General features: G+C 39.7%; 1 protein-coding gene across 11 annotated transcripts in view; it reads left to right on the plus strand.

The window, feature by feature from the left end:
- The window catches only part of HECW2 (HECT, C2 and WW domain containing E3 ubiquitin protein ligase 2), a 358,619-nt gene that overhangs the window by 125,798 nt on the left and 211,667 nt on the right, over positions 1-21,154 (plus strand). For all 11 annotated transcript variants that reach the window (XM_081813946.1, XM_031038270.2, XM_081813941.1 and 8 more), the window contains one exon: positions 11,199-11,525. In XM_081813946.1, coding sequence (XP_081670072.1) covers positions 11,234-11,525 — 292 coding nt within the window. In that variant the 5' untranslated portion in view covers positions 11,199-11,233. The remainder of the gene's footprint in view (positions 1-11,198; positions 11,526-21,154) is intronic.

Consider the following 21,154-nt stretch of genomic DNA (forward strand, 5'->3'; position numbering starts at 1 on the left):
TTTGTTCTACTTTCAGTAATGAATGTGTCTCTGCTGCTACACTGGACATCTGGCGAGACTAGTGGGAAAGAGATAGAGAAGAGCAAATTGATTTGTGTGAGGACTTACACCTTGTGGTTCTGAAGTCAGCTGGAGAGCCATCAGGGTACCCGGAGGATTAGTTGTATGCTTCAGTGCTTCTGGGTGGGAGGAAGCTGGTACTTTAGGCAGGCATCACACTTGGTATCACTAATTTCCTCCTTTTTTTTTTTTTTAAAGATTTTATTTATTTATTTGACAGGACACAGCAAGAAAGGGAACACAAGAGGGGGAGTGGGAGAGAGAGAAGCGGGCTTCCTGCAGAGCAGGGAGCCGGATGCGGGGCTCCATCCCAGGACCCTGGGATCATGACCTGAACCGAAGGCAGATGCTTAACGACTGAGCCACCCAGGCGCCCCTAATTTCCTCCTTCTTTATCTTCAGACTAACACTGTCTTTAGTGCACCCTCCAATGCCATGGAATTGAGTGTTGATATGGGAGTTGATGTGGGAGGCAGAGCTTCATTTTTCAGTTTACCTTTAGGATTTCTGAATACAATCATTCACATGCTTGGGCAAGGAACCCCCTAAATATGTACTCACTGTCCTTTAAAAAAATGGATGGGTGAGAAGAGAAAGGCAAAGGATGGGACTTTCCCTGAGTCCTACTCTGGAAGGGCTCCCCCGGGCAAAGCTGCTCTCTTGGACCTCTGTTACCCCTGCACATTACAGAGTTGTCAGAGCCCATGGAGACTGCCTTAAGGGAGGGAGAGTCCCGCTTCTCAACAACATTATGGGCTTATAAAGTTGACTTATAATTAATCTGTGGCTCATAACAAGTAAGTAATGACTTTCTGTGCCTGCAAAGCTTATAGTAGGTGGGCCAAAAAAGAGAACCGGAAGACTGGGGAGAAAGCAAGGCAATGCAGGTAACTCAGGAGCTCTACTTTGGCAGTGGGAGGCTACTTGGCATCTGCATTTAGGGCACTGACTTTAAACCCTGTACATAGATGATTTTATCTCCCCACCCCCCAATTTTGTGGGTAACCCCAGGTATCACATAATATGGCTCAGGTATAGAAACCACGGGATGCTGTGGTATATGGGCAGAGAAGCAGGCTTTAAGGACCTAAGTGTGGATCTCGGCTGTGTCACCCAGTCACTTGGTGCTCTCATCTGGAAATCAAATCTAGAATCAATTGGTCCATCATGGGGTAGCTGTGGAGATAGCATGAGGGTGAGGGTGGGGGCAGAGGGTAGACAGGAGATACCAGAAAAGCAGTCCTTTTAAAGTGAATCTGTTCACAATGGGAAGCCAAGTTTTATAGTAAATAGGGGGAAAAGGGGTTTGACGTGGACAAGGAAAAGTTCAAATTATGGGTATCAGTTTATCTTACATATAACAAAATTTAGATTATAATTGCAAATATGGCCTAATTATTAGAAGGAAAAAGGAACAAACGAAGGTGTTGAAATTTTTAAAGAGTTGAGAGGAGTTAATTTTTTCAAGAGAATTGTATAATAGCACCATGTAATATTTGTCTTTCTTACCACAAGTGTGAAAGTCTTATTACGAAAACTGTGCCAGGGCTCTGTCAACCTTCCCACAGCCTGTGTTTAATCCTGTGACATTCAAATTGCTTCTAATTTTCTTCCTCCTTCGCTTGTCAACTATTCTAACTCTACCAGGCCCTTATTCATCAGTGGTTTCGCATGTGATTCAAGAAGTTATTCAAAATCTCTTTCATTGACTTTTGTGAATTCCTGAATGTTTTACCAGTTCATGCAGTTTCTCTTCTCAATCAGTTTATTCTTGGAACATCTGAGGTTCAGTGAATGACTGACAGATGTGACTGGCAGGGATCAACTCCGTCATTGCAAGGAAGAAGTGGTTGAATGGGGATTAACTTAAAGTCTGCAGTTCATTGTTTTGTGATATGTTTTGCTTTCTTCCTCAGCTTCTTAATAGAGTGGAGCTGGATAATGAATACCTAGGTAAAAAAGATCTCTTTTTTGTCAAAAGGATTTGAAAATGATAGTACTGTGAAAATACAGGTAGTTCTTTTGGGAAAGATTTCAAACATTTCTTATCCTAATACTTAAATTGAGATTAAGCTTGGTGTCAATAATCAGGATCATGATACTGAACAGAACTGTTTCCTTATTCACATGCTGCACATTGATGTTCATTTAATTTTTTGGTTCCTCCAGATGATTCTCTAAACCCCTGGGAATCTTAGAAATTGGGTGATTTATTAATTATTATTTTATTTTATTTTTTTAAAGATTTTATTTATTTGATAGAGAGAGAGCAAGAGAGCACAAGCAGGGGGAGGGGCAGAGGGAGAGGGAGAAGCAGGCTCCGTGCTGAGCAGGGAGCCCGATGTAGGACTCGATCCCAGGACCCTGGGATCATGACCTGAGCTGAAGGCAGATGTTTCACCGACTGAGCCACCCAGGTGCCCCAATTATTATTTTATTTTATTTTATTTTTTTAAAAGATTTTATTTATTTATTCATGAGAGACAGAGAGAGAGAGAGGCAGAGGCAGAGGGAGAAGCAGGCTCCCCGCGGAGCAGGGAGCCTGATGCGGGACTCGATCCCAGGACCCTGGAATCATGACCTGAGCCGAAGGCAGATGCTTAACCGACTCAGCCACCCAGGCGTCCCCCCAATTATTATTTTAAATTCATTCTTTTTCTAGTCTTTTAAAAAAAGATTTATTTATTTATGGGAGAGAGAGAGAGAACATGAGCAGGGGGAGGGGCACAGAAGCAGACTCCCTTCTGAACAGGGAGCCCAGTGTGGGACTCTATCTCATGAACCTGAGATCATGACCTGGGCTGAAACCAAGAGTCAGATGCTTAACTGACTGAGCCACCTGGGTGCTCCATTCTTTTTCTAGTCTTGAGACTCTTAAGTTCCTTGAGAATGGAGTGTGTTTCATCTGTGGTTCCTTGGAGCTAGAACAGTGCCTCACACATAGTAGATATTGGAGGTTGCTTGTATGGACAGTCAAGTCAGTTTAGCAGACTGTGTTTATGACTTACATGTGACTCCCCTCTCTAACATGATTATTACTTATTGTTTGATTCCATCCCTTTTCCCTTTTTCTGTTCAAAGGTGCCTTTTGTTAAGCTCAGTAATAATGGTAAACATCAGTTGGTAATCTCAAACTTTGAAAGGTAACCCGTATGTTTGCAGCTTCCACCCACAACCTTGCATGGTGCCAGTGAAATTGCATCAGTTAGAAATCTTACTGTGGTTGCAAATCACCTGTAAAGTTAAAAACAACAATTGATCATTTAGTTGAATGGGCTTTGTTCTTGGTACTCTCCTGAAAAACCATCTAAGTTCATTTGCCTACTTAGAGGTGACGTCTGTCTGTCATTTCCAGCTCTTCGTGAAGCATGCATTCTAGTAGGGAGAGACACTAGACACTAGAGAGACACTAATAACTTATACTGGATACTAGAATGCGAAAGTGCTATGGAGGAAAAATAAAGCAGGGAAAAGGTAGTGTTGAGGCAGTTGAAATTTTAATAGAGTGGTCAGGGAGGGTCCTATTGAGAGGGTAAACATGTGAAGGGGTAGCAAGGTGAGCCATGTGGATATTGAAGAGAAGAGCTTCTGTGGCAACGGAAACAGCAGATGCAAAGACCCTGTGGTAGGGTATGGCTGATGCCTTCTAGGAGCTGCAGTGGGGCTGGGATAGCATGAGCATGGGTGGCCATAGTGGTAGACGAAGTCAGAGAGGACCAGGGACCAGATCATGTGGGCCTTGTAGACCATTATATGGGTTTTGGCTTTTATTCTAAGTGAAATGGGGGCCCTTAGAGGGTTTTGGGTAAAAAACAAATGGTCTGACTTACATTTGAAAAAAATCATACTGCCTGCTGCTTTGAGAATAGACAGCAGGAAATCAAGGATAGGAACAGCGAAGGAGGTGATTATTCATTCAGAGGACAGATGATAATGGTTTGGATCAGATTGAAGCCATTGAAAGCTAATTCCTGTCTTCCCTTTTTAAAATTGGATTCTTTCTTTGGCTTAGAATTCATGCCGTATTTCTATGGCCTCTTCCTATCTTTCAAAGTCCAGCTCAGTTTTTCTCATTAGGCTTCTTTTAAACACTCCAGTCCCTGCTGATCATTCTCTGCAGTGAATTCCTACTGACTTCTGCACTTACAACACCTTATAGAAGGCAGTTTGCTCTCGATTTCCTTCAACTAGGTTGGGTTTTATTTCTTTCCATACTATAGCAACGACCTTACCTCCTACATTTCAGCATAAAGTAGGCCCTTTACTTAATAAATCCTTTTTGAATGGCTGGCTGCATTCTAAAGAAAAGTCAGTATGTGCTCCTATTGTTGATTTGGTCCTTTCAGATTCTTCTTTTCTCATTAGTGGCGGTGAACTCCATCCATTCACTTATTTAAGAAAAATATTTCCTGAACACTTACTCTTTTGAGGAGGATATAATGTGCCAGAGAAAGAGTAATTGTCCTCAGAGAGTTTATAGTCTGACAAGGGAAGACATGAATCTTCGTCACTAGACTCTGAGGCGTTGTGAAGTATAGGGAATACGAATGATATAAAAAGGCCCCTGGGATTCAGTAGTAGGAGTGTTGCCTTCTACAGAGAAGGTGGAGAAGGTGCTGCAGGTGGAGAGAATGGTGTGGACGGTGCTGAGCATGTTAAGCAATTTCATGCGTAGCAGAATAGATGACCTTGCATGGAGTAAGTCCCGGAGGGAACGTTTTAATGTTTTCTTTCAGGACGTGTAAAGAAATCCCTGCAAACACCCACCCTCCCCTCTCCACCCTGACCCTCAGAGCCACTGCTCAATTTCATGCCTTTCTCACCTGTCACCTGGACTTTGCAAAGGCCTAACTTCAGGTTTCAGCTTTATCAGCTTAAATGTCACTACCTGTGAGAGGCCTGCCCTGCTCACCCTGCCTAGACTTGGTTGCACCTCTGTGCCTTTGTTTGCTTTCCTCCTGGCCCTTTAAGTATGTTACGTACTTGAGTAGGAGTGCTGTCACTGAGGAAATTCTGCAGGGAGAGAGCAGATGGATTGGGAGAAAACACCAGAGTCACAGAGGCCCGCTGAGAAGTGACCATCTAGATAGGATCTGACATGAACTTGGCTTAGTCTTGCTGTGGCACTGGGAATGGAGAGAAGCATAAAGGCTTAAAAAATGTGTTCTGCGGGGTACAGAGTACATGCAGCTATTATTGCTCATGTTTATGGTTATGACATCTGGGTGTTTTATGGAATACACAATTGTATTGCAATGCAGTTGGTTGTCTTTTCTAGCAGCTTTTGACAATCAGTAACTAGGAGCTTATGTTTTGTGGTTTGCATTGCAGGGAACACTTTCCCATGCAAATGTGTTCCAACCACCACAAAGTAATGTAGAATTTTTCATATCTGAATTCCATTTACCAACAGTTGGTAATTATTTGCAGCTTTAGTAGCTAAAGATAATATTTTGGGATGTGTTCCATGCAAAAGAAAAAAAAGACATCTTTTGCCCTAGGGATGTTCAGGGAGTAAAAATTTAATATCTTTCAAAAGAGATGACTTTACGGATGCCTGAGTTGCTCAGTTGGTTAAGCGTCTGCCTTCGGCTCAGGTCATGATCCCAGGGTCCTGGGATCAAGCCCCACATCGGGCTCCTTGCTTGGCAGGGAGCCTGCTTCTCCCTCTGCTGCTCCTCCTGCTTGTAGTCTTGCGCTCTCTCTCTCTCTCTGGCAAATAAATAAATAAATAAATCTTAAAAAAAAACCCAACCCAAAAGAGGTGACTTTGAAATGAATTGATTCCACTCCCCCATACAAACCATTGATATTTGTCAACAGAGAAGCAAACCACCAACAGTGCTTGAAATAAAAGCAAAGAGTTTTTCTTTTTTAAAGAAATAGTTGGGTAGACCATGGAATTTCATGTGTATTTACTGAAAAACAGTTTGGAATTTTAAAAAGGTCTTGAAAATATATGAAGCTTTGGTTCCCATTTTTCTAATCTGGTATAATGTTTAAAAATGATTCTTGAAGTTTTACTCTTCTTAATGTAGTAGCATTTTAAAAATATAGATGAATGTTTTAAATCGGTATCTATGCCAATGAGCCAATGAATATCATTCCAGTAAGGGACTCATTATAATCTATCTTCAACTTTTGAGGTAAATGAGTAACATTATTGCCTTTCCTCCTCCCATACATGGGATCCTATTCTATTTTCTTCTCTCATTATATATATAAGGGTTTGTCATTTGGGTGCTGATATTTTGTTAGTTTTTTTTTTCTTTTTCCTTTATTTTTGTCCAACATTCATGTCCTCTTCTTCTAATAACCACTTCCGTTTTTTTTGAGGAAACTGCCTTCAGTTTTGGTCTAGATGCCTTTTCTCTCCCAGGGTGCTGGCAAGCTGTGTGAAACTTCTCTCTCAGCGGCCTACGAGTGTGTGTCTTGCTGCACCTTCACTTCTGAGTACTGTTATTTTTCAGAGTTGACATTTTAATGGATAAAAAGTTATATCTCATTTTTTTAAAATGTGTTTTTTGATATATAGTGTTAATTAGTTAACTTTTTTCTTTTGGGAATTATCCATTCACACCTGCAAAGAGAGGTTTAATAATTTAAAGAACTAAAAAGAATTTAAAGAACTAAAAAGAATGAAGCCAAATCTGAATTATTTTCTCTTATTTATTTATCTAGTGTATATTTAGTGATTTAAGGCCAAAACAACATCTTGCAAGCACTGTTGGACTCAGTCTTTAAAATGAAAAACTTTTGGAACTTAAAATTATTTCTCCCCATTTGTGTACATCCCTTTTCCAAACTGACAAATGGGCTGTTTTTGTGTTGTGGATCCTAACATATTACTGAATAAAATTACAAGAGGAAGAGGCTTTTCCTAAAGAGCAGCAGGCTGGAGGGAAACTTGCATTTTCTGATACTTTTCCACCTGAGAAGAGGAAGTGAGTGGAAGGTTCAGTCACCTTGGGCTCTCCGTAAAATGCCCCGGTGTCCTGGGAGCATTTACTGGCAATTCATAGAGCAGGGATTTCCTGGTATTAATCAATTTACTAGAACATTTTTGCTGAGGAAGCTGAACATTGGAGTTATGATTATATATGATAAACACTGAGTAATTACTATGATTGCTTTCTCGTAGCAGCAGATATGATGGAAATCTACTGGGGAGGCACCTTCAGGTGAGAATTCGGTGATAGCTTTCTTCATCTCATATGTCAACTAGCCTTGCGGGTCTGATGGGTCGCGGATTTCTCTTCCTAGATTTCTCACATCTCTGCTTATTGTAGGCTAATTATGTTTTCCTTTGTGTCTCTTGACATAGCTTTTTCCCCTCTTATTTTCCTCATTTATGTAGTAAAGCACACATGGAGTTTGGAGCATAGTATGGTTGAGCAGGTGTGTGTGCGTGCGTGCGTGTGTGTGTGTGTGTTTGTGTGGTATTTTTTTGGAATTTGAAAGGTTAAACAAGGATTTTTGTTATTATTATTGGTTTTATGTATCAGTGTCCAGTCTAAGAAGTTGAAATCCTAGGGTGTATTTCTAGTTTGTAAAAATCTTTTGACAAGGAATGTTGTCAGTACTTGCCCTTCAGGTGAGATTTAGTAAATTGATGTTCACCCCCAGATTCTTGAGCAAAAATATTTTAAATAAAAACACTTGCTTACTGTATCTGTCATCTGCTACTGTCTGTATCTTCTACACAAAATCTGCTTCTTTTGGAAATGAAGTTGTATACTAAGGTGTTTTGCAGTTTGCTTGGTAATTGCATCTCTCTTGACCTCTGGAAGAAAAGTGATTTTGTTTTTAGCTGTTGTTTAAGCAGATGTCAGTTATCTGAGAGAGGAGCACAATGCAGACCTAATCATAAATAGGAGGGGTTTTAAGGAGTGCTGCATTACGTTACCTTGTGTCCTTTGGGAATGGGACATAGAGCTGCTGCAGAGGCTCCTCATGGAAGGGATTGTCTAAGGAGCTTGAAAGGACCAGCTTTCTGTTTAATAAATATGGTGGGTACTAATCAGTTTCCCTTACCATCAGCTTTACCTTCTAAAGCTTTTCAGAAGAGCATGGATAATTTTCTGAAGAACAATTTGTCTTTCTTATTGCATAAGACATAGGTATGAAACCAAGAAGCAAATGAAGAATTCTTAGATTTCAGTAGGAGAAAATATAAAGCAGCCATTCTCTGTCATTTCGGTAGCTAATTTTCCCATGTGAGAATATTGCATTGAATAAAGTAAAATTATAAAGTAAAATTTTATCTATAACATTTAGAGTGGTTTGATTTCTTTTTCATTTTCATGCAACTTTGAGAATTAATTTTTGCATGATGTTTGATCTTATTTTCCATGGAAACATGAACTCTGAAACATACATTACTTTTCCTATAGGGAAAAAATGAAGTTTTCCAATACAGGCTTTGACTCTTGTCCCTCATTATAATCTAAGCATTCTAATTTTATTTCTTTTACATTGATCTAAGTTATGTAGAGTAAAATATCTGAATGAGTCTCTTTAAAATTAAATTAAATTAAATTAAATTAAATTTTTTAGAGAGAGAGAGAGGGAGTGAGTACGAGCAGGAGGGGGTTAGAGGGTCAGAGGGAGAGAGAGAATCTTAAGCAGGCTCCACGGGAGCATGGAGCCAGACACAGGTCTTGATCTCACAACCCTGAGATCAGGACCTGAGCTGAAACCAAGAGTTGAATGCTTCACCAACTGAGCCACCCAGGTGCCCCCTTAATGAGGCTTTTAAACCCCGAACTAATAAGACTTTTTGAGATGAAATGGCATAGTTGATTCTATTTAATAAATAATAAGGCTATTATTAAGCAGAAACTTGCATTTGAATATTTGTTTTACCCCTGGCCTCATAATAACCAGAAACTTGGCCTACCCTCACAAGAGTCCTTGGGACATAGTTACTTGGATATATTGCATTTACTTCAAACCCACCCAAGATGGTATTGATTTTCTCAGCCCTGTCAATGTTTCTGGGATTCTGTTGTCACTTAGACTGAAAATCTAGACTTAATCCTAATTTTCCCCCACTTTTATCCCCTGTATTCATTCTGTTGCCAAGTCTTTGGGTTCTTTCTTTGAAATATTCCCAATTGATATATTTCCTTTCTGTGTTACTAAAATCCATTTCTCAGCACTCAGTGCCAGATATCTTAACTAATCTGCTTCTAACTGGTTTCCCCACTGCTGTTTCCCTCCTAGCCCTTCGGAGGCTCTCTAATTCTCATAACTATATTTCATATGTTGACTCTTCTGCTCGAGACCCTGGAATGGCTCCCTGCTCATCACTCTTAGTGAGGTTTCAACTGCCTTGCTTCATATTCTGTGCCCGAGGTTCTTCTAATTTCTTCTCTCTCTAATCTCGCCCTTCACTGTGTGCAGTCACCGGCTTGTAGGTGCTCAGCTTTAAAAGTTCTTTCCCACGTGGATTGTTTGGAGATTGGAATTAATTTTTTAAATGTAGAAACAATTATTTAAGAGACATGGTTGAGTTCTGAAGCTTTAACTCAAAGGGCTGTGTTTCCTCATGTAGCTGATTTCTGGCTTCTGGGAGCCAGAAGCCATGTCGAATAGGGAGGCAGGGGAAGGAGGGACTGCTTTCTCCTTCTTTCCCCATTGCAGGGTCATCTAGCACGAGGCAGAACTCACAGTGATTTTTCATGTGTAAAGGTTGCCTGCAGCGTTTGACTTCTGTTAACTGTCTTCCAGTCCTTGGAGCTACCCAAACTAAATAGTGCATTAATTAATTCAGTAATTACATTATTACTAAAGTAACAGTAATTGCTTTTTACTGAATACTTTCACTTATGACTTTTCTAATCCTTACAACAATCTTGCATGGTACCGTAAAGTCACCTCCATTTAATAGATGAACATATTGAGACAGGGTAAAGTTTAAGCATGTGCAGCTATTGATTTATAAACACAAGTCTTCCAAATAACCTATATATATTTGTAAATCACTTAAAAGAGTAAGTGCTGTGTTGAGTGTTTGTTAAAGAGATACACGGCTAACCTCCATCCTTTCTCCACTTCATCTCCTCCCTCGCTATACACAGCACTGCTGGGGCACTCTTCCTGCTTTATAGAGACAGGAGAGCGTCAAGGTTGATGGCTTCTTTTGCTGTTCAGAGGTGTTTTAGTATGATGTAGTCCCACTTGCTTATTTTTGCTTCTGTTGCCTTTGCTTTTGGTGTCAGATCAAAAAATTATTGCCAAGATTGATGTCAAGATGCTTACTGCCTGTGTTTTCTTCTAGGAGTTTTATGGCTTCAGGGTTTATGTTCAAATCTTCCATCCATTTTGAATTTGGAGTTTTTTGTATTGTATAAGATAAGGGTCCAGTTTCCTTCTTTTGCATGTGGCTGTCCAGTTTTCCCAGCACCCTTTATTGAGGAGACTGTCCTTTCCCCAAGCTTACATTCTTGTTGGGAGAAGTACGCAGTAACCAAATAAATAAGTACATGGTACTGTGTGGCACATCAGATCATAATAATTGCTATTGGAGAAAAACACAGGGAGAGGGGCGGGAGGGGGAAGACTGGGGTGTTGCAGTTTTAAAGACAATGGCCACTGTATTTAAGAGAGGAGGTGACATTTGAGCAGGTTCCTGAAAAAGACTCTAATGGGTTACATTCCTGTGAGAAGGAAATTGAGCAAGTTAACCTGTGCTCAACTGTATATTTCAACTGTGTCAAAATTTTTTGTCTTGCTATTTTAAAATTTAATTTCAACAGGAAACAAATACATGTCGGGGGGCGAGGTGAAAGAAAAGAGGACCATTTCTGTAGGTGGGGTGTCTGGGAAAGGATAGACCTAAAAGGGCTAGTAGCGAAATCCCCTTCTCCTTAATTTCCAGGAGGAGCTGTGCCCAGTGAAATCAAGGGCGACAGGTGTGCGATGGCCTTTCCCTTCATGTGACCTCAGTCTGTTTCTCAGGAGCTGTTTCTGACATCATCCGTTGACAGTAGAGTAATAGGTTTTATTTTGACAACAGAAGATTATTGCATGGTGGGGCTTTAATAAACACTCTTTAGGGCTTTATGTCTGGGAAGCTTAAACCTAATTCCTTGCATTGTAACGCTAACGATTCGTGCTTGTTATGTCTCTTGCAGCTTTGTAGGACGCTAACCTCCAAGAGGCAGACGGGATGGCTAGCTCAGCCCGGGAGCACCTGCTTTTTGTGCGGCGTCGAAATCCCCAGATGCGGTACACACTGAGCCCAGAGAACCTCCAGAGCCTGGCTTCCCAGAGCTCCATGCCAGAGAACATGACCCTACAGAGGGCGAACAGCGACACAGACCTGGTGACTTCTGAGAGCCGCTCCAGCTTGACTGCGAGCATGTACGAGTACACGCTGGGGCAAGCCCAGAACCTCATTATCTTCTGGGATATTAAAGAGGAGGTGGACCCCAGTGATTGGATTGGACTTTATCATATAGGTGAGTGACATGAAATGGACTTGCATGTGACTTAGAGCATACATTTTTACTCTGATAGTACACTATTGTGTATTTTTTCCTGGGCGGGGGTCCGGGGGTGGGGGGACCACACACACAAATAAACCCAGCAAGATTCTGGGACTTCTTTTTCCTTCTTCTTTAGAAGGGAAAGAATCAACAATAATAAATACCTTTGCTGATATGAATTTTGTGGTTATATTTCTACCCTGATTAAATGCCAGAACCTGCAGATTTTATAATATTTTCTTTTTAAAGCTTCACATTGCCCTTAATCAGTAGTCCCATTTCGGGAAGAATTGGGTATTAACTTTTACTAATATTTTTAAACTGATGAAAAAGATGTCTCGATTTAGATAACTGATGTGAAAAAATGTTCTGTACTTTCTTTTTTTTTTCCCAGCAAAGCAAAGTTTATTGAGCAATAGTGAAGTGATGGTACAAAGCTCCCAAAGAGGGAGGGGACCTGAGAGAGCTGCACTGTTCTTTAGTTTCTAAAGATTGAATTTCTTGAAGAACAACTTGCAGTCTATGGTATCTTTTTATTTCAAAATTCCTGATGTGTCCTTGATCAGTTAGGTAAAGAAAGTGTCATATTTTCCTAACAAATGACTTAGGAATAAGTTGCTATTTGTTTTAATAGAAATGTCCCAGCTGTGTTTAGCTAATTTGCACTTGTTATGCATAGGTGAGCGAATGATGAATGGCATATGCCAGAAAATACAAAATTTGCTTTATTGAAAGTAAAAATCCAAACCCTACCAACCGGGCTTAAAGAAAATCTAAATTAAACCTGATAATAAAAATCTAACATTCCCCAAAGTTGGGGAAGTTTTTCACTCAGTGAAGGGAATTCCTTTCAAAATTTAACATCAAGTATTTTAATAGAAAGACATGTTTGCTTTCACTGTAAATTATAAACCAGGCATCTTTGTTGTTTGTTTTCTTGGAGTGAACTAGGGGGAAAAAAGACCTATTTGTTTATGGCAGTGCTTCTCATTCAGGGGCGATTTTACCCCCTACAGGCCATTTGTAATGTCTGGAGACATTTTTGGTTGACACAGTGGGGTAGGGAATGGGAGACCAGGGATGCTGCTGGACATCCCGCAATGCACAGGACCGCCTCCCACAGCCATCTGTTAGCACCACCCTTGACAAACTCTGATTTAAGGCAAAGTAACATCCTTGCTGACAGTTTATCAAAATGTTCAACCCACTAAAATTTACGTTTCACAGCAACAAAGAATTTTATGTTGACTAAAATTGATTGGTATTTACTAATGTAACTCTATTAATCATGCTGGATAACAAGAAATCTAAAATGGCAAAAAAAAATTCAAGAATTTTTATTTTTCTGTTTCCTCTTATGACAGTTTTTACCCAGGTGTGTTTAAATATATATTCAAGATGGGGAAGGTAGGATTTAAAAATTGTATTTTTATTTCTGATATCTATTATATTCACAAAAAAGTCTTACAATTTTGATGGGACTTTGGAAGTGATTCTTTTGGTTTTTTGTAACTTCAACTTTTTAGATTTCACCAAACTGTTTTCTTTTCATTTTAATATGATTTTTTAAAATATTTACCTATCTTCAAGTTTACTAACTTTTAATATTTTCATCTTCATTCTGTTGTCAGTCGCATCCAGTGGATTTTAAAATTTCAGTTATTTGACTTTACATTTGTAGAGTTTTCATTTCTTTTTCTTTTTGTATATTTTATTTTTCTCATGAGATTCCCTGTATGTTAACTCACTCAGACCATATTTTCATTCAGTTATTTGAATTGAATCGAATGTATCTGCTTTAAGTTCTCTGCAAAATCCAGTATCTGGGGAGTTTCTATTATCTGTTTATCTGTTGACCATGGATCCCATTTTCCTGTTTCTTTACATATCCAGCAGTTCTTGATTTTACACTGGCTATTGAGAATTCTAAGTTGTAGAAATCCCGAGTTCTGTAGAACAATTTTTATTTTAATGTTAATTTTTATCCTAGTAGGCAGATTTATTTTTTTGAACTTGCTAGGTATAATTTTCCCCTTTGTGAGGATGGATCCGTGGAAAGCCCAAAGTGGTTCCCCAGCACTTCTAACTTGATGGGATGTAGCCTCCAAGTTTGGTCTCCCCTATGGATTTTGTTAGGGCTTTGTTTAGGGCTTTGTTAGGCTAGATCTATGGTAAGCCTTGTTGGCCTTTGTACTTCTTTCTAAGTAGTGGCATTTCTGATGTCTGAGTGGATGCCTGGAATGTCGACCACGTGTCTTTTCTCTGGCTGGGTCATAACTCCAGTGTTCTCTAGCACTGCTGGACCTCTAGGAACTTCAGCGCACTCTCAGCCCCGTTAGCAGCTACTCTCTACAAAGCCTTGGTAGTGTTTCTCTGCACATGCGCAGTCCAGACATTAGCCTAGGGCTTGTGGGTATCCCGATGCACTTCTGACCTTCACCCCTCCATAGTTCATTCCTTCCCCATGCCCTGCCTGTTGATCCATACTCTGATCTCTGCATCCTCAGCCTGTCAGAACTTCCATGGACTCAGGAAGTTGTCCCCTGGCTGAGATGTGGGTGGTCATAGAGTCACCTCATCAGTTTCTCTTCCCTCTGGGGTTTTCGTCTTAAGCCACCTGTCGTGCAATGTCTGAAAACCACTGCCTCCCAGTTTTACAGTTGTTTCCATCAGGAAGGCTAGTCTGGAACTAATCACTGCCCTAGGCCCTGAAGCAGAAGTTTCTTCCATGCTTTTGATTTCCCGTAGGCAATGAGAGATTTCACTTAATTTTCCCATCTCACCATTTCCAGAGAACTCTGAATGAATAATAAATGGTGGCTTAAGTTCCATGGGTTTGTTAGTTCTTCTTAGTGTATTTTCTAATAGTTTTAGATCTTTGGCACGGCAGAGAGAACTGGAGCCCTCAGACCTCTCAAGGGACTGGGATGAACACAGAGACTAGCATCTGCAGGTGAAAATACCATGTACTTGGGGTTCTAGGGCATGTTGTTGGTTCCAACAGTTCTTCTGCAGCAAAGGAGTCTGAAAGGCACAGGTCCCAGCATCTAAGACATTAAATCTGGTTCATTTCTATGGTTGAAGGGCCACAGCTATGTTTCAGAGGAAGCCTGGCTGATCTGGGACCTCAGAATGAGTGAACAGAGACCTGGCTTTAGACAGAGATAGCCATTGCTCCTGGGGCTAAGGTGGGCTATTCTGACCTCTAGGCTGGAGGCAGCCTCACTTCTGTGGGGACTTTGCCCTCCCATGTGGAGAGGGGTAGGTGGCAGCTTTGTGGGTTTTCACAGAGAGCTGTTTCCTGATCCTTCTTCCTTACAGGGTCAGGGCTCAGCAGCAAGCCATTCATCTCAGGGCACGTAGGCCCTCCCCAGAGTCAGGAAAGTTCTAAATTTACATGGTAATCCAACGAGTGAGTAGTCTAGGAGTGGGCTGTGAGCCAGCTCTGGGCCGGGGAGATGTAAGGGAAAGACTTTGGGGGAACTTCCTTTTCCAGTGAAAAGCCAGAGTCTCCTGTAGAGTCATTAAATTTCCTTTTCTCTTGTACCTGGGGCTGTGGTGACAAGATGTGATATCTTGAACTGTTGCGTCCATGGAGCAACCGTAAGACATCAATCGAGATTAAAAGCTATGAATGACAGAGCAGAAAGTCAGAATGAGCTTGGACTGGCACTCCAAAGTTCTTGCCATATGTGGAAAAAATCTTCCCCTCTTTGCTTAAGTCCTCACTGTGAAGCTCTCTTGTATCTGCAGTTAATCCTGACTGAGCTGCTAGGTGGTATAAAGATGCCGAAGGGAAAAGGAGGGACACGAACTGCTTGTGAAGGCAGGACAGAGAGTGTGGGCTACTCCAGTAGTTACTACTTCAGGGAATGTGCCTGGGGCTGCTTTAACAGACTTAAAAACCACTAGGTCATTGTTTTTATTTTTGTTTTTTAAAGTAACAAAAATCTGATATAAAAATTTTGAAAACAGTAACTCCAAGCCATGTGGAAATTTTCAAAAGCTTAGTAGGACCAATCATATGACAGGAAGCATCTACGGAATGAGTAAGGAAGTAATGCGAATATATACCAAACTGTTCTGGGGCACTATTACGTGAAGGTGGCGAGGTGATACATTTGGAGAAACCCGAAAGAAAAGAGGAAATGCAAGGCCAGGATGGAGAAAAGAATTCCGGGGCACAAATTATGTCACCAATTTAAGGCTGTTGTGGCTAAATAGAAATACAGCAATAGCATACATGTCAGGTGCGGCCTCAAACTCCTGTCCCTCCTGGTAGGGAGTAGCTGCCCCCTTCAGTCGAGTCCTGAGAAGCCGGACTGTTTCCTAGCAATGCCTAGTTTTATTTGTGGAACAGAGAGATGGTCTCTATAGAAATAAATCCCAAAGGAAAAGGATTTGGGTGGAATGTCTGGCCAGTGAGGTGTGGCTTATTGGCACACTCTGCACTTTGATTGTGTTTCTCTTGGCTTACATTTTCTTACTCTCAAGAAGTGTGAGTTTTGCTTGTGTTTGGCTAATTGTTAATAAGGTTTTGCATTGTACAAGTCAGTCCAGGTGACTTTTAGCTAATCTGGAGAGAAAATATATACTCCTGGATCAGAAAATAAATTGTTCTCCAGGCATTTTAAGCAGTATATACATCCTATTGGGAATACAAAGGAAAAAAAATTGAAAATATCAAAGTGCCATTTGGGGTAAATTTGGGGGTGAACGTAATTCTTAACACAGGTGCTAATTATATTTTCTCTCTCCAGAAAGTCTCAGATACACCCTGAGATTTCCAGAGATGATTGCAATGTAGCTATAGCTCTGAATCTCCAAATTACAGCAATTAATGCCTTGCAAATGGTTTTCAAAAATCACTAGATTTATAACTTATTGTTGGTCTCCGTAATGAGAAGTGACCCCTGACAAGAGTAACACTGCTACTCATTGCTTCCTTCTAAGCTGTCTAAATAAAAGGAGCCAAATGCTTAAATGTGCAAAAGCACTTAGGGTACGCAACACAGCTTTCCATGAAAAACCAAACGATCACTGTTTAAAGAGTCGGCAGAGTATATTCTATTTGTTTCAGGCTCGCTATCTAATTCCCCTTAACCTTTGGTCTTGTGCTTTGCTTTCTGGCTATTCAGAAGAAACACACTTCGAAAGGCTTACTCTGCCATTTCTCATTTTCAGGCAACTTCAAGTACCCAAACAGAGCTAGGAAAATGCACATTATGAAAACTAGACATCTATACTGTTCTGTACACCAATGCTACTCAGAGTGCTGGCCTACAATTGATCTATGACTAGATAAGAAGCTTCCTCTAAGATGTAAATCAATGTCCTGCATTCTTCATTGAGAAAATCTTGCTATTAAAAAATTAAATTAAATAATGGGCTTATTGATGCAGCTGTTTCGTATTCTGGCTCAAGCTTATCTTGCCACAGACCAGTAATAGTTTGCCAGCATTTCTCTGGATCGCCCTTTGAGTATACCTCTCAGTGTCTGCATGTTGATTATTCAAAGATGAATGGCAGAACGGCCAGACTTGCCTCTATCCTAAAAAATACTATGGCTCATGTAGTATGATGTTTTTCATATTTCTTTGCATTTGGATGGTAAAATAGAAGTAGGATCACAGTAGTTAACCAAGGCATTGAGATTATGTATTTCAGAGCTTTAAGATCCCAAAGTTTAAATCGATGTTTTACAGATATAAGAATTAAGGTCCAGCGTGGTGATGCTCTACGCCAGTGGGAGGCAGCCAAGGCTGCTTCATTTTTCCCCCTTGTGTTGAAAAATACAGTCCAGTGTTTTCCAACCTTCAGTTATTTACTCAGCACCTTCTTGATTTTTACAGTATGGGATTATCACCTGTACTTTAATATTTTTCTTTAAACCATCTGATTGAAAGAAAGAAAGGAAGGAAGGAAGGAAGAAACCATCCAGTTCTCTACCCTGACTTTGTTTTAAGCAGTAAGCCTTGGGAAGGGTGTTCTGTGTCAATTGTAATTCTTTCTCACATACATTAACTGTTAAAAAAATAACTTTTGTAGACCGTGCCACCACGATTATCACCCATGGCACACTTTGCGAAATTCTGGGGTTTTCAGTGGTTAAGAGCACAGGTTCTGCAATCAGACAGACTAGTAAATTCAAATACACTTACTGGCTTGAGCGAATTACATCATCTTTTTGATGTCGGTTCCACATGAAGAGCAGCAGAGCCGCCCTACGTGTGCTGCTCATGACAGAAGCCCTTTTTGAATTATGTCACCCTTTTAAATCTCAGTTTCCTCATCTGTAAAAAAAAAAAAAAAAGACAAAAAAAGTACCAGTATCACGAGAAAGAAGATAATGTGTATAAAGCTCTCAAGAAGGTGCCTAGGCTTATTCTAAGGTCGTGCTGATTGCAAACTATCATCATTATTTTGGCTACTGTAAATAATAATAAAATCATTTTCCTGGTAGCCTGAAGCTGCAGCACAAACTTATCTACTGGATGAATCCACAAGAAGGGATGTCCAGATTAAAGTGACACACCAGACCGCTTCTGCTTATAAAAACCAAAATTCAATCCTTTGAGTCAGAGTTCTAGAAATTATATAAAGCACTTCAAATTTCAATGCTAAATAATACAGTATTTTGAGTATTATATAGGTTCTGAACCAATATGCTTTTCAAGGTGATGGGAAAGCTGCAGTTTAATCCCAAATTCAATCAAATGGAACAAAGAATTTATGTATTAAGTATTTAGTTTCCAGAATAGCTATAAAATATAGTGAAGAGTGACTGTTTGTAAGCTCTTTTGGTATTTTTACATGATTACTGCCAAAGAAAAGTTGTTTCAGGTCATGTCTTTAAATTTTAGAAAATGCTTTTAGAGAATAAGGGCTTTGAACATGAAATGGTTTTTGGAACAACTTAACTCTAAATTGCTTTTTGTTACCTAGTTGTATTAGCCTCATTCAGATTATGCTGTACAAATGAGCTAACCCTGAATCCTCCGTGACTTAGGAGAACAAAAGATTATTTCTTTCTAATACTATGTGTCCAACATGGATTGACAGGGGGCTTGCTTTGTACTGTTGTTTAGAGATGCAGGCTGACCATTCTCCTGATTTTTGCCATATCGGATTATTAAAGGCTCACCATCGTGTCATTACACCATCTGTAACAGAAGGCCTCTCTGGGCAAGTGTCAAGAGAAGAGGGTACTGGAGACTCCTACATCAGCTCTTAAATGCTTTGGCCCCAAAGTGACACATCTCACTTCTTCTCAGAGACTCCATTCAACATTAGTCCCATGATCTGCCTAACTGCCTAGATACTGGGAAATGGGGAGAAGCCGTTGGCTCTTTAGGGAGCAGTTGATGTCTCTACCATAGTAGATGCATCTTGCTAACGTATCAGGTCCTCTGGTCTGTTTCAAAGCCTAATAAATCCTTGCATGATCACTGCAAGAATAGGTGCTGGGTATTAAAAAGTGTCATACTTTCGTATACATTTTACAACCTGTTCAGGATACTGACTGAGAAGACATACCCAGAGCAGGACCAAGGACAGTACCTGTGTAATTTGTGTCACTTTTCCTTGAAGGATGGTTATATAGGTACCATAATTAGTAAATGTGAAATGATTGTAAATATTTTTTGATGGAATTAAGATAACATTGGCATGAGGTTTAGAAATTAGTCATTCCACAGGCGCCTGAATGGCTCAGTCAATTAAGTGTCTGACTCTTGATTTCGGCTCAGGTCATGATCTCAGGGTTGTGAGACTGAGCCCTGGGTTGGACTTTGCACTGAGCATGGAGCCTCTCTCTCTTTCCCCTCCCCATCCTACTCTCTCTCAAAAAAAATTCTTCATTCTGATAAAACCCATTACTAACTCACAAAATAATTGCTTACCACACATACTGTTTTTATAATATTTGTTACAATTGGCTTTTCATGCTTTTCTAAGGACTAATAGGTACATCAATAAAGAAAATACATTTATAATGCCATCTTTTTATCCTGATATCTCTCTTAAAGTCTGTTTGTCTGTTATCAGGTTGCTGTGTCAACTTTCTTTTGGTTAGTTTTTGCTCGATATATCTTTTCCCACTGATTTCCTTTCAGCCATTCTTTGGCATGCTTCAGATATATCTGCTGTAAATCATCTATGGCTTTATGATTTTTAATCCAATCTGAGAGACCCTCTTTTAAAGTTGGTGCATTTTGTGTTTTAACATTTGCTGTTATATTTTTATATATTTGGATTTATTTCCACATCCTATCTTGTTTTCTGTATTTTATGCCTTTTTGTAGTTTTTTTTTTTTGATGTGCTTTTGTGCCTTCCATTGAAATGATGAGTTTTCTTTACTCCCTACCATCTATTCAGTCTATTTGTTTGAAAGTTAAATTTCCTAGGTCTAGTCTGTTAGCAATTATCCTTAAAATATTTGTCATGCATACTTGAGTTAAAGGTTAAAATGAATCAGTATCTTTAAATACCTCTCAAACTGTACAAAGATCTTAGAACATATTTATTACAATCACTTCCTTCTCCATCTTCTCTTTTACTGTTGACAACATTTAATTCCATCCTGTTTTAAACCCCTTTTCCTATACTAGTCATTACTGTTATTGTTGTGGGTTTTTTATAGACAGGGATTATTCCAGTTTTGTATTCTGCATAAAAAGCCATGAGAAAACTTAGTGTCTTAAAACAACAATGTATTGAATAAGTAAACAATAAGGGTAAAAGAAGAGACTTATCTGAATCAGCAACACTAGAGTACATGAGGTTTGATTTTCCTGCAAAACACACATGCACACACAACAAAAGTTGCGTTCTAAAATAAATGGAAACAAGCAGGAGAAGTTTAAAACTCAACTTCAAATTCTTGTTGATGTACTAACTCAAAGAATATTCATTTTTTTTCCTTGGTATTGTAGATAATGATGAGAGGTATCAGGTATACCTGAAATCTTCTCTTTGTTTTCTCCAGCAGGTTTTCCCCATTGTGGGCTCTCACGTGTTCTCTCTTTCATTTTGCACCATGTATTTTTATCTTTATTTTAAACCAGTCTTATGCTGGCAGTCTTTGAGTTACAGTTGAGCTGTGATAACTATCAAAGTCGTTATGTTAATTTCTGACAGTTGTTTTCCCACAGTCAGGCTGACACTGTTGTTGAGTTTTTGAGTAAATAACTTCACAATTGTGTATACTTCATATGGACATCAGAGGAACTATAGAGAGCATCTCAGGTTTTCAGTCTGATTTAAGTGGTAGGGACCAGAGTGTCATAACTTGGATTCAGTGGTGACATTAAGGAATTCTTCCTCTAAGTCCTATTTTGTGTTTTTTCTTTTAATTTAAATTATGAATTGCAAAACTCCCAGTGTATGCATGCTCATTGAGGAAGCCTAATGTTTCTTTTCCTACATAAAAATTTATGAAGCAACAAATGATCACATTTTCTCAATTTACTGTAGTTCATAAAATCATTAGAAGACCCACACTAATGCCTTAATTACATACAGAGCTTGAACTGGGTAGAGTCCAGTGGATCCATTAACCTCAGCATCGGGTAGTAGAGTGGCAAAAAGGATGGTTTTGGAG

This window comes from Leptonychotes weddellii, chromosome 3 (assembly GCF_054177405.1).
Source record: "Leptonychotes weddellii isolate Sample4059 chromosome 3, ASM5417740v2, whole genome shotgun sequence".
Classification (NCBI taxonomy): domain Eukaryota; kingdom Metazoa; phylum Chordata; class Mammalia; order Carnivora; family Phocidae; genus Leptonychotes; species Leptonychotes weddellii.